The sequence below is a fragment of the Podarcis liolepis genome (assembly GCF_965112155.1).
Source record: "Podarcis liolepis genome assembly, chromosome: 6".
Taxonomy (NCBI): Eukaryota; Metazoa; Chordata; class Lepidosauria; order Squamata; family Lacertidae; genus Podarcis; species Podarcis liolepis.
This window is the reverse complement of record NC_139559.1, coordinates 44070621-44084830: the sequence shown is the minus strand read 5'-3', so window position 1 is coordinate 44084830 and position 14210 is coordinate 44070621. Positions and strand designations below refer to the sequence as shown.

At 45.8% G+C, this 14210-nt stretch overlaps 1 protein-coding gene across 1 annotated transcript in view; it reads left to right on the top strand.

Annotated features, from left to right (window-relative positions):
• The window catches only part of MDFI (MyoD family inhibitor), a 49530-nt gene extending 42509 nt beyond the window's left edge, over nt 1-7021 (top strand). The window contains exons 4-5 of the mRNA XM_083509303.1: nt 3419-3691; nt 5483-7021. Of these exons, the coding sequence (XP_083365429.1) occupies nt 3419-3691; nt 5483-5739 (530 nt within the window). The 3' untranslated portion in view covers nt 5740-7021. The remainder of the gene's footprint in view (nt 1-3418; nt 3692-5482) is intronic.
• Nucleotides 7022-14210: the final 7189 nt, after the last annotated feature.

The window sequence follows — 14210 nt, the reverse complement described above, 5'->3', positions numbered from 1 at the left end:
CTCACATCTTTGTGTCACTTCCCAATTTCTCTTTAAACTGATTTTCTGTACATTTACATTTCAAGTAAGAATGCCACAACATTGTTAAGTGATGCCTCCAAAAATTAGTAGAGCGCCGCCACTTAGATCTGAGCAAGTACTGCTTCCCACTGGGCTGGTGTATGTGCCTTGAAACCTTCCAGTGCTGCATACATGGCAGAGCAGTGGGAGGTCTGTATTGTACACAGGCCTCCCCCTGTCTTACTGCCGCCGCCATGCATACTGTGAAACCTCTCCTAAAGTCAACGGAGCTACTTTGACACAACTGGACAATGGTCTGTAATCACAATTGTTCTTCATTCTTGAACAGTTTGTGGTTGAGGCTCGGAGGGGGTGGGGGATCCCAGGCCAGCAGATGCATGCCATTCATAGCAGAGGTTTGGCTGGCTCTGCCCAGAGAGGAGACTGCAGCTTCATAAAAGGAAAAGGTCCATGTCCCAAGGCTCCAAATGTAGGCTGAAGATCCCAAAGAAGTTCTGCTCTCCTCCCCGCCACCAAGGAAGAGCAAAAATTGATTTTAGGAGTCTAGAATGTCTCTGTTGTCCAGCATGGTTTCCCTTTTGTTTTCTGCTGTGATCCTGTGCTTGTGTTTGTGGGAGATGGTGTTACTGGTTTGTTTCTGTTTTATTACATATTTTGTGTTCTCGTTTTGCATTTTTATGTATTTTTGTGAACCGCCCTGTGATCTTCACATGAAGGGTGGTGGTGGTTGTTGTTGTTTAGTCGTTTAGTCGTGTCTGACTCTTCGTGACCCCATGGACCAGAGCATGCCAGGCACTCCTGTCTTCCACTGCCTCCCGCAGTTTGGTCAAACTCATGCTGGTAGCTTTGAGAACACTGTCCAACCATCTTGTCCTCTGTCGTCCCCTTCTCCTTGTGCCCTCCATCTTTCCCAACATCAGGGTCTTTTCCAGGGAGTCTTCTCTTCTCATGAGGTGGCCAAAGTATTGGAGCCTCAGCTTCACGATCTGTCCTTCCAGGGCTGATTTCCTTAAGAATGAATAGGTTTGTTCTTCTTGCAGTCCAGCACCATAATTCAAAGCATCAATTCTTTGGCGATCAGCCTTCTTTATAGTCCAGCTGAAGGGTGGTATAATGATTAAATAAAATAAGTACAATTCCACATAAATAGCCCTTTAAATCCCCATTGTCATTTGGAGACTTGAATGAGCCATTGGGACCAAACATTTATTTTCTAGGGAAGAGACACACAGCTAACTCTTGACTTGCCATTGCATACATTCAATTTTCACATGTGTTACCATTCAGTACAATAATAGCCTGTATTTCGGAAGTCGCAGCTTATTTTGCCTCTTGGTTACTGTGGATATGTGAATGTTTAAGAATGTACAGTATGTGATGTTAACCACATTTCCACTTGATAGCTAGTATAATTTTTGTTTGTTTTTCAGAACTCATTGAAGTAAAAACGGTGTGGGAGGGGGGAAGAATAATCAGTTAAAACTACTATCCCCTGAGGAAAATATTTGGTTTACTTTATTTCACATTTTGTATGGATTTGTGTAATACACAGGTAAGAGCTCCTATAATCTCCCTCCCCCCCCCCACATTTCTACACACACTTATTAAAAAGCAATGCCAAGGCGCACAAAGACATCTTTTAACCACAGGGAATGGTCAGTACAGAAAACAAAAGGTTCAAAGTCAACAGCATTCCCAAAAGGCCTCAGACATTTTAGAATGGAAGTCACTTGGGGGTTTGGTATTATTAAAATATTTATAATCCACTTTCCTGTCCTAAAGAATAACCAAGGTGACTGGCAAAAAACAAAAACAAAACCCCAACAAGAAAGAATTCATTCCGTAACATTTTTTTTAACCCATGAATGAGAGAAACTCCACAGCAGAAGCAGATATCTTGCAGAAGGTACCTTCTTCCAGAGATCAGCATACTTTGGATCTCAAAAACCAGGCCAGGGAGTGTGTGTTTTTACACTGTAGGAAATAGAATGCAACCTGCATGTACATCAGGGGTGGGGAACCTGTGGCCCTCCAGATGATGGACTACAACCCACATCAACTCCTATTTGCTTGGCTGGCTGGTTCTGAGCTACAGGTCCCCATCCATGCTTACATCATCACATTTAGTGATTCTACATGCAGTGAAAGATGCTTGCATGATCATCAGACCTGATAATCTATGCATGGATTGCTAAACTATCTCCCATACAGAAATGTCTTCAATATATTGTTTATTATTTATTGAACTCTCCTAATATGACCAGTTGATATCCTCCATTACTTTATTAGTTATTCATCTTTCTTGCCACATCATTGTTGCACATTCCTTTGGACAAATTTACTGCATACATTTAAAACTGTTTAACTCAGTTTAGCCTTTACTATATTTGGCTGTTTGATTTTTTCCTACATCCAGTACTTATAGCCTCTAAGAGCCAACTAAGTGAGAATTCAAAGCAATAAAATGGGCAAAAACTATAAAAAGGAAACTTCTAATCAACAGTGTAGAGGACCTGTGAGCAAACATCACAAAAGGATCTGTATTCCTGGTGCAGAACTGATTCCAGCAATCTCATTCTCTTTCAAACTTGTACCAAAACTGCACAGCACTGGCCCTGTAGATTAGATTTCAGGAGGATAGCTCACTGCTGTGTATGACCATTACTGAATTCGGACCAAAGTCTATTCTAGGACCAGCCCCCACCCCTCCGCCTAGCTAGTCTTCTGGACAAATACAATACTTTCTGCAAACTGTAGGTACAAAGCTTTTAATTGTGTAGCTTTCATAATGGTTATTCAGCTGAAAAAGAAATAGCTTACAGCCTGAAATCACAAAACTCAATTTGGATTTTGTTCAGGGAGCTGTGGAGGTGGTGGTGTTTGCTTGGAAGAGGGATACAGTGGTACCTTGGGTTAAGCACTTAATTCGTTCCGGAGGTCCGTACTTAACCTGAAACTGTTCTTAACCTGAAGACCACTTTAGCTAATGGGGCCTCCCGCTGCTGCCACGCCGCCAGAGTACGATTTCTGTTCTCATCCTGAAGCAAAGTTCTTAACCTGAGGTAATATTTCTGAGTTAGCGGAGTCTGTAACCTGAAGCGTATGTAACCTGAAATGTATGTAACCTGAGGTACCACTGTATTGTAAACGTTCTGAAATACTTTAGGTTTATCGTTTTGCAAATTATTTTTAAGATTATGAAAAGAAAGGTGGGTTGAGGGGAACTAAAAGCAAAATGTGAAGGGACAAACTGTTGCAAAGCCAAGTATTCCCCCCCCCAACATAACGGAGTCCACAATTTCTCAGTGCTTCTGAGGGCAGTGTGGAATCCTAGATATATTTCTGTCAGAACTGCATAGGCATTATGTTCAATAATCTTTCTCTTCTTCCCTAACAGGTCAGCCCCAAAGCCGAGTAACTGTCCGGACTCCTCCAACCTCGACTTTGATTCCCCTGCTGCAGAATGGTGCTGGGCATGTGTCAGACCTCAGTGCTTCTAACGGCGAAGCTGGGAATGGTGCCTTGTGCTCTGAACGCAGCTCACTGTCAGGCTCCCAGAAGCCTCATCGGAAGCTGCAATCTCATCATTCCATCAACAGCCAGATCAGTAAAAAGAGCAAAGGCAGCTCCAAATCAGCATCATCTCAGATACCTACTGAAGCACAGGAAGGTACCTCTCCCCATACCTTAATATTCTTCAGCTAGTGCTAGAGTTTATTCGGTCCTTCGTTCATCGGGAGGAGAGTAGAAAGCACCACCACACCAGTGACTGGATGGTAGAGAATGTGAAGGTGGAAACACTGATGCTCCTGATTACTACTTTTTAGTATATACGCTACCTGTTTTGTTTCCAGACACATGGAGTGGGTCAATGCCTGCATTAAGATGCATGTCTTATCCATAGAAGATATTCTATCCCGAGTTCCAGTTCATGCAATTACAAAGCCAATGATTCATTAGACAGACATGACTGGACTCCAGCCAGCCAGCAAGCCAGCCAGGGTCCACAGAGTCTCAGTGGCAGGACTGGAGAATGGTCAGCTTCCATGCAACAGAGGGCAGATTCAGTGGAAGGATGCAGGCAGCAAGTGGAAGCCGGGACAAGATCAGGGGCAGTTCAACAGGCCTGAAGAAATTGGCCAGATAGAGAAGAAAGCAAAATTATGGAGATGGATTTAAGAGTTGCTATTCTCACAACTCTTTTTCAGTGTCTGAAACAATTTGATTACATGCACATGTTCATTTGCATTAGCTTTTGAACCTGTATGCCTTCCCTCTTTCAGGATTTAGTTACTTTAGCTACCATAGCAGCTGTTGGTTCTTCCTTTTGGGACTTGTTGATCCTGATTCTTCATCTAAGTCGTATGGCAATTGCAGAGAAATGCAGCCTTCACAAGGGAGGTGGACATATCATCCTTTGGGGGGCTAGTGGCGGTACAGTCTCCTATACTTTCCACTGCGCACTAAAGCACAATGCAGGAGTGGGAAATGTTTCATGGGGAGTTGTCCCCTGGATCCCTTTACTATGAAGCTGCTGAGTGGCCCTTGCTTGAGAACTGGAGAGTATTATCTGCACTGTGGCATTGTGTGGCGTGCTGAATTACTGACAGAGCAATTTTGCCCTGCAGTTGTTGGTGCGAATTGCTATAACCATTTCTGCCTATGGGCACTCACCACTGGCCAAACATCTGGAGGCTGTATGCCAGTAGTGGGTGTGGCCCAAAGTAAACATGGCCACTTCAAGGGCCAGATCAGGCTCCTAAACTAGGGGTTGGCACCCTGGGTGGGTGGGTGGGTGGGTGGAGAAAAAAGAGAGACTGTGTGGGGTGGGGGAATGCTCCAAATCAGACCTTGCAGTTCCACGTCATTATTTTTGCAGCTGCAAGAGGCCGGCCACTGTTTCTCGGCAAGAGACCTCAAGGGACTGTTGATGCCAGCGAGCCAGTAGATGAACTCTCACTATCTGTTCTCCCTTTCAACCAGTTGTGGGGCACCTGGCTTATGATGGGATCTTCTCTGGAAGAGAGAGGATTTATAGTTACGTATGTTCAAAAGGAAGGTTCGGGCCTTAATTCATGTCACTGTACACAGTGTTGATGTTAACTTTCCCAAGCTGGCCAGGCTCTCAATCGCATGACCACTGAAGAGATTCCTAGGTGATTTCTCCTTAGCCATAGCACCCTAGATAATTACTGACTCTCATCCAAGTGTCTGCAGCATCTTCTTTCACCAGACTGGCCCCAGATGCCTTGATATACTGAAATGCAACATTTATGCTTTTCTTAGCATCGGTAGATTTTTGGAGCAATGCCTTTGCAGAATGCTATGCACAATGGTATCTTCTGTTTCTTCCTGTCTTCTGGCTCTGGTGCAATCACTTCTTTCCATGCCTGGTTTCAGCTTCCCACACTTGGCTCTCTTTTGCTTGCTTTTTGATATTCTCTTTTCTTTCTGCTTCCAGATTGCTGTGTCCACTGCATCCTCTCCTGCCTCTTCTGTGAGTTCCTGACCCTCTGCAACATCATGCTGGACTGTGCCACTTGTGGCTCCTGCAGCTCCGAGGATTCTTGCATCTGCTGCTGCTGCTGCGGCTCTGGGGAATGCGCCGATTGCGACCTGCCATGTGACATGGACTGCGGCATTATCGATGCATGCTGTGAGTCAGCTGACTGCCTTGAGATCTGCATGGAGTGCTGTGGCCTGTGCTTCTCCTCCTGAGACATGCAGCCAGATCTCATGCCCTGAATAGAAACTGAATGTGCGGGAAACCTTGTCAATGAGGTCTCTCCACTGTTCTCCCCCGCCATCCAATAATCTGAATCCAAAGAAGCTAAGTTTGAAACAGCAGATGAGCCCTGCGGAGGGGACCCAAATTCTGGGCTGCAGAACTGCTTGGGAACAAGATGTGCAGGATTCTTGAAGGACAAGTGGTGGGCGTGCTTGCTTTATCTCTCCCCTCCCACCAGATTCCTCCCAATGGCAGCTGGGGGAGAGGAGTGTTCCTGCTGCCTGAGCCAAGAGCAGACAAAGATTAGCTGCACATCCAGCTATGTTGCTTGGCCGGGATCTGGAGCAGTCACACGGAGCCCAGAGATGGGCATGATGTGCTGCCTGGGTCTAGCGTGCCAGTAAGCTGTGCCACCTACTGGCCGTCGGGTCCTGCTGCTGTTCGACTCCTGGGTATTTCTCCCCTTAGTTCTGGTGCTTTTCATTTGGCAAAAGTGCCTTAAGTGTACTGATGTCAACTAGCTGGCAGCCTTGCTCTCTCCTGGCTGGCCACTGAACATCTCCGGCGCCCAAGAGGATGGCAGCTAGCCTAGTGTGCCAAGATGGAATGTTTTCATGCAGCTGCTCTGGGCTGATTCCTGGCCCTGTAGCAGAATTCTTCCAGTGGCAGAAAGGAAGGAAGCCAAAGCCTCAGAGCAGCCCCTAATCCCATGAGAAAGTGACTTGTGAGCAGCCCCTCCACAACTGTCAGCAGCCAGGAGCTGACCTGTTCTGTGAACTTTTAAGAGGACTCGTATCTCACCCCTAACTCCCCTACCCAAATCCTTTCGTCAACTTTTTGCAGTGGACATATCGGTGCTGAGATTAGACAGTCCCATCCAGTCATCTCCATACACATTCAAGGATCTCGATGACATATCTGGTGTTTGAATGCAATACTTTTAAAGGAGCTTTTTCCTGAGGAGGAGGATGTACTTCGTAGGTGTGGAAGGGGATAACAGGAGCCTCATTTCTGTGCCTTTTCCCTGCAGCAGGCAAACACTAGGCTTAATGCAAAGGCAGCAATCCATTTGATACTGGACACTGACATGACAGCCTTCCAAGAGAGCCATCCAAAATGATAGCCTGTTTTGGGACCATAAAGGGGAACAACAGATGCCGCTCCAAATGTAGACATCCTTGCCGTGGGAGTCCTCAAATCCCTTTCAGTGATGGGTTTATATTTTGTCTTTTCATTGTTATTTGTTACTGTAAATAAAACGTTAAAAAATCACTTTGAGCCAGAGAATACTTCAGTGTTGTGTACTGGCTTTAGGGGTGAAACTACCACACACTGATAAGCAGACACCTTTCCTGGGGTCATTTTACCCCAGTACAAATCGCACACACCACATATTAAGTGCATGAAGCATTAGCTGCCATAGTGTGTTTAAGAAAACCATGCCAGTGGTGATTAATTAATAAGCCCATACACATCTTGTATTTGGGTTGTCATATCTAAGCACAAAATGTTTTGTTTCAAATAGCCTAAATTTATAAATGGAGGACCTTTTTGGGAAGGCATTCTTTAAGACGGAGACAGGCAGGGAGTAAATTCCCAGATCAGAGCATCTGAAATGGGACTCACTAGATATATCCCTCCCCCAAAAAATGACTGGAAAGAGCTGAATGAAGAATTGCAGGGGCGTTACGCTGGAATGAGTGGTTCTGACTTTTGGAGCCTTTGCACATCTCTTAATTCCTTAGCATTTAATGATGAACACTGTTTGGAGAACAATGTCGTTTTGGGTTTGATTATACTGCATCCAGGAAAAAAGGTCTAGTAGCCAGACTGCTCCATTTTTTATGGAAGTGTTCAAAACTCTCTGGGTTGTGCTCCAGACTGTCGGCGAAGGCTTTGCATGATAGAATGCTCTCTGTATAAGCCCCCTTAACATGGTGCTCTCGTGAACTGGTGACACAGGTAACTAAGTCGCTGTGGGATGATGGCACCTTTACCCCCATGCTTTGAGATCTGCTAGGAGAGGTGGGGGTGGGGAGCAGCCAGGCTCATGCTTCGGTGGTGACACTGGATAGGACATCCTTGTTTGTGGAACTCCCTGTGGAGGTACAGCTCTCCCCTAGTCAGCTTTTTGACGTCAACTGAAAACTATCTTTTCCTTTGGGCTTTTGGGAGATAAACATGTGGAGCCCAACAGTTATTATTTTGTCTGCTGCTGTCATTCCTTATTATTGTAATATGTTTGGATAAGGAGGTCAAATTCTGCTCTGTGGTATTTTATCTGACGTTTATGTAAACCGCCCTGGGATCCTATGGGGTGAAGGACAGTTTAACAATTAAAAATGATTATGGACGATGACGATTTTAGCCCTGTCCCTGACATTGCTGGGCTGTTCTCAACCCTTTGCATTTTGGGGAATAAGCTTCGGAAGTGGAGAGCTTCTTCTGCCTTTGTAGGTTCCTCACATTTTATATTTCAATCATCTAACATATAATGGGTCTGGGAAGAGCTTTGAGTTAGGACTAAATGGGCAGCCCCTGTGGGTGGTATTCAGTGAAGTTTTACTCAGAGCAGATCAACTGAAATTAATGAGTATGACTAAGTTAGGTCCCTTAATTTCAGTAGGTCTACTCTTGAGTAAAACAGGCACATATTTGGCATCTTCAAAGAAGAATCCATCCCCACTAGAACATCTGGGCTGAGACATGGTAGAACCCTTGGCTGACCCAGGTCTGCTGACCAGGCCCTTCCAATCACCCTATTTTCCTGTGGGAAAGTTTTCTCTTGTGCTTATGGGAGGGGTGCATTTATTCACCACCAAGTCCTTGCAAATTATCACGGGCCACCCTCCCTCCATATTGATGGCCATCTTGTTAAGAAAGAATAAATAGCATAAACGCTCTTCAAAATGTGAAATATGTTGGCTAATTAATTACACACATGCTAACATGTTCCTAATTAGCTTTTGTGGACATCTTATTTCCTAAAAATACCATGGCAAATAATTCGATATTAAATACCACAAAGGGGGCAAGGGAACACATTCGCAAAATATAATATTAAGCAGCTGGTTTTCAAGGGCTTGCTGAGACAACAATCCCTAAATTTCTAGACAAAAATGCCTGCAAGAAGTTTTAGAGGCCTCGCAAACAGATCACAGATTTAAATGACTTGAAAGATAATCAGAAGCTCTTGGGTCCTTTGCTGAATGATGGGTAAGCATTGCTAGGGGTCCTGAAGATCATGTCTATGGCTTTAAAATGGGAATGGGGAACCTGGGACCTTCCAACTGTAGGACTCCCAACCCCCAGCAGCCCCATCAAGCATGGCCTGCGGACTCTAGGATGATGGGAGTTGTAGTTCAACAACATTCCAGGGATTAATAGGTTCTCCATCCCTGCTAAAGCAGCAATAGAGGTTGAGCTGTCACTGGAGCTACTCTCTTACTGTACTACCGGTGCCAGCATCTCCCTTCTCTCCTGCCTCCATGAAAAAGCAGCAGCAGGATTTCACTTTCTCCCCGCGCAAACAAGGTAGGAGAATTGAGCTGGTGATGTGGGAAGAACAATGGCTCCATCCTTGGCTGCTTTGGACATTTTAAATATACACCCAACAACTGTGGGTGGAGTGGGCAGAGGAATGCCAGGTCACATCTGTTTACTTAAGTTTAAAATTCTGTGCCTCCCTCCATCATTGATTCCAGGGCAGTGCATGGCATGGTTTAAAACAAATAAAACACAACATGCAGTAATAACATATCATACGGCATGAAACAATGGCAGCAACAGCAGGAGACCCACCTCTCAAAAGTACTTTATATACTTTAAAGGCCTGGGGAAATAAATAAATGTCTCTTGGTTGCCAAAGACAACAAGGCATGCCGTAGGTGAACTTCCCTGGGGAAGGTCCTCCATAGATGGGACATCACTGCTGAAAATGTCCTTTTCCTGGTTACCACTTGCTTCCCCTATGAGGGAACCTGTTTAATAAACCTGTTTTGTTCCCAGCTCTTTTGTGGGACCTGAATCAGTAGTTGAAGTCCAATGCACATTCATCTCTCAGCTCCCTCCTTTCTTTGTCAGTCTCTTGCTTTTACTCTGTTTCTGCCTACCCCCCCACCTGATCACTGATTTCAGCAACATGAACAGTGCATGAGGTTCTCACTCAGCAAATCGCAGACTAATCATAATCATAATAATTTTATTATTTATCTGCTGCCCTTCTGACTGGGTTGACCCAGCTACTCTGGGCAGCTCCCAACAAAATATGAAAAGCACAATAAAAGATCAACCATTAAAAACTTCCCTGAACAGGGCTAAGGGAGTCTTGACTGCAAGCTGGGCTGCAGCAGCCTGGGAAACTATTGCTAACTCCCTACATGCCTGTGAATCCAGGGAGAGGGGAATGTCAGCTAAATTGTAGGCATTTCCCAAGGACCCCACTCTTGATGACCTTTGGGCAGGCCTAGGCTACACCAGCAACATGAGATCATATGGCAGCAGCACTACTGTGTCCTGAACCACTAGGGTACCATGAGCAATCCCACCCCAATTGCAGAAACCTGTGCTGGACATTAGGCCAATGCTGGACTGCTGGTTCTCAACCTGTGGGTCCCCAGATGTTGTTGGACCACAACTCCCATCATCCCTGAGCTCTGGCCTTGCTAGCTAGGGGTGATGGGAGTTGTAGTTGAACAACATCTGGGGACCCACAGGTTGAGAAAGGCTGGCCGTTACAAGCTACAATATCAGCTCCTTTTCTTTCTTGGCCTTGGGCGCCTCACATTACCCTGGCCAGAAGCCTATCACTTAGTCATTTTCAGTTCCCAGACAGCTAGTTAGTAAATGCACCAATGACAATCCTGTCTGTCTGGTCTGCTTAGGTATATGTGCACTTTTTGCCCCCTTTTTCTTGTTTGCTTAGCCTCCCCAATCCCTTTTCTGTGCTTCTTCCACACTCTTCCTCAGTTGCTCCCCCTCCATCCCCTGCAATCCAAATTCCTTCTTTCTACATATTCCCATTCCCTTCAGAGCATCTGCTCCTTAGTGAGGCTTACTCTTAACCTCTAAACGCAGAAGTTTGTTTTGATTGGTTCCTTACATGCTTCGCCTTTCCTCTTAGCCCCTGTCCATGCAGCTTATCAGATTGAAGTGCAAAGGTTGCTGGCTGGACAAAGGATTCCCATTAAACTGGAATGTGTGGCCTGCAGCAGTATTTTTTTTTAATTCTGTTGCTCAAAAGCCTTCAAGCAGCACCATGGACCTAATGCATGGGAAGGGCTTGGTGGAGCGGGGTGGGATATAATGTGGCTGCCTTGATCTCTTCCACCTTTGGAGCATAACATCACTCTAGCCCAATTAAGAATGGACTAGTGGTACTAACCCAAAAAAAACCCTGCTCTGCTTTTATGCCTTTAGCTGCAGTTTGGTCTGTGTAAATCAATCATAAAGCTTTTCCCAGTATGTCAATAAACATTAGGATGCACAGACATTCCCCCATCCCGTGCACACTGCTGGTCACATTCCCAAATGTTATGCAGCTTCTTGCCATCTCCACCCTTGTAGGCTGTGTGCATTCGAAACTCATGAGACAGGCCCATTTGCACTTAGGGCTCCTGCTTGCAACCAGGAAGCCCAATTGTGCAGGATTCCCAGGTGGAGAGGCATAGATGGTCATCTCTCCTTAACTCAGTGTGCCTGCTAGAGGGGCTTGTGTGACAGTGGACTTTCCCACATTCAGGTGGAACTTTAAAATGCAATTGTCGGAAATTTTTATTATAAACAATGATGGGAAGTCATTAGTACTGTAGAACTGGATATATCTGTTGAGTGACAAAATGTCACCCTTTAGCTCAAAATAAAATAAAATACTTTTATTTTATTTTAAATAAATAAAATATATTTAAATTTAACCCTATAATCCACTTTAATACTTGAAAAATAATGACTGCATGGCAATGAAAAGAAAGGAACTCTGAACTTGTTCAAGTACATATATACCCATGGTTTTTTGGGGGGACTCATATTTACAGAAAAATAAACACAAGTAGTTTCTACACTGAATTGTTCAACCACCCCCCATGTTTAGGGAGCTTTTCTGAATGGGGTTATTCCTGTCTGTGGATTCTTAAGGATGCAAAAATCTTCTTCCTCATTGGGAGGAATTCCTATTGACTGAAGCCAGTATCTCCCCCACCCCTCATTTATTTATAAGTTTTGCCACTACATAAGAGAATTTGACCAATCTGCAGGAGGCAGTAGAAGACAGGAGTGCCTGGCATGCTCTGGTCCATGGGGTCACGAAGGGTCGAACACGACTAAATGACTAAACAACAACAGGAGAATTTTAGCAGGTGCCGCTTGCCAGGATACAGTAATGCAGAGGCAAGGAAAGCCACATTTGTTGAAATGCCCCTTTTGTACAATGCTCCCTACCTCCTCTATCCCATCTGAGCAACTTACCCCTGCCCAAAAAAGCCACCTATGTACCAAACATAGACTGCAGAAATTTTTGTAGGACGGAGGGGTTTGCAAGCTTTGAAACCTGCAGGCAGTGGGCAAAGGAAGAGTTAACCATGCTTCGGGGAATTAATTAACAACAGATGTCTTCAGTTTCAATTAATTAATCTCCTGCCACGCTTGGTTTTTACAGTTCCCTTGGAAGTCTCTCCAAAACGAAGAGCTGTCCAGATGCCAAGGCAAGTCCTATGCCTACAGGCCTGGAGGGTCACGTGGGACTTGAGTAGCCTGACTGGGCAGGGGCAGTGAGTAAATGGGTTTGTTGTTCTCCCATTTGCGCAGCGCCAGCTGGCCAGACAGGCACACTTCCCCTGACGTTGGCAGCAGTGACGCATTGAGCATCATGCTTCTCAGACTATTTCCCAAGGGGCTGCGGGTCATTGGCCAGCAATTACTGCCACCTGGCCCTGTGTGTTCAGGGGGGACTCTGAAAATCAGTCCAGATTAGGTAAATATATGAATTTAGAGCCCTTAAATCAGGATCAGTTTTCACTTAAAACTGTATGGCGAGCACATATGCATAATTTTAGATGAGATTTTTAAAAAAATCAGATGGGCTATTTATCTCTTCAATTGAAGACAAAATGATGGTTTCTAAGTGGCAATCTGTGCTACATAACTGCTGAGGAGGTTGTCCTTGCAGACCCCTGGGAAGACTTCTGCACTTTTAACCCTTGAGGATTATTCATGCTGGCTGGTGCTGATGGGAGATGTTATGTACTGAATTGAATAGGATCCAAACTGCAGCAGTCTGATTGGTCCTAGAACAATAGGATCCAAATTGCAGCAGTCTGATTGGTCCTAGAACAATAGGATTCAGAATGCAGCAGTCTGATTGGTCCTAGAACAATGCAGCAGTATGATTGGTTGGCAGGAACCACCCAATCATGCTCCAGATATAAGTGAATCCACAACCTGATTGGCTTACAGTAGAATTCCGGGATTAGCCAATCATGTGCAGCCCATTGTGTAAATAGTGTATATAAAGCAGATACTGTGAGGGGACTTTCATTCATTCCTCCTCACCACTATGAGCTGAATAAAGAGCATGAAATCACTTTGCGACTCTGAGTATATTTCACTGGCGACGAGGATGGGATCCCGCTGAGCTGACTGCCACACACAGCACCGCAGCACCGCCACCTGCCGCACCGCTGCCTCGCACCGTGTATCCAGGCTTCAGCTCCGGGACAGAAGGAACTCAGAATGGCAGCCAACAGCAGCTTCTCGCCATTCAATCCAGCATCTGGAGACTGGGAAGCATACGCCTCCCGTTTCACCTTCCTCCTAGAAGCCCAAGGGGTCACCGATGAAGAAGACGCCAAGAAGAGGGCGATATTCTTCAGCGTCTGCGGAGAGGAGACGTTTGAAGTCGCCCGGGCTCTCCTTGCGCCTGAAGACGTTGCTACTGTTCCATACAAAACAATAATGGAACAGCTGAAGGGGCACTTTTCGCCGCAGCCCTCAGTGGTGGCTCGTCGAAATACCTTCTACGCAAAGCGGCAAGCCCCTGGGGAAACCATAACTGGGTTTGTGACCTCTCTCCGCCAAGCCGCCCGGTTCTGCAACTTCTCAGAGCTGGAGAACATGCTGCGTGACCGCCTCGTCGGTGGCCTGAAGGATGAGAAGCTGCAACGACGCCTCTACGCTAAGAAGGACCTAACGTTCCAGGTCGCTCTGGAGGAGGCCCTGGCAACGGAAGCTGCCGAGAGGTCGACGCAAGAGGCACGGCCGAGCCTGCCATCCCAACCGAGGGTCCACCACGAAGACCTCACCGACGACTCAGGATCTGACAGGGAGGAGGTGCACCGAGTACAGTAGCGCACTCAAGCAGCGCACAGACCACAGCTGCCTCGACGAGAAGGAGGAAACTGTGCAAGCTGCGGGGAGAGTCACGAGAGGAGGACCTGCCGTTTCCGCAACGCAGAGTGCAGGCAGTGCA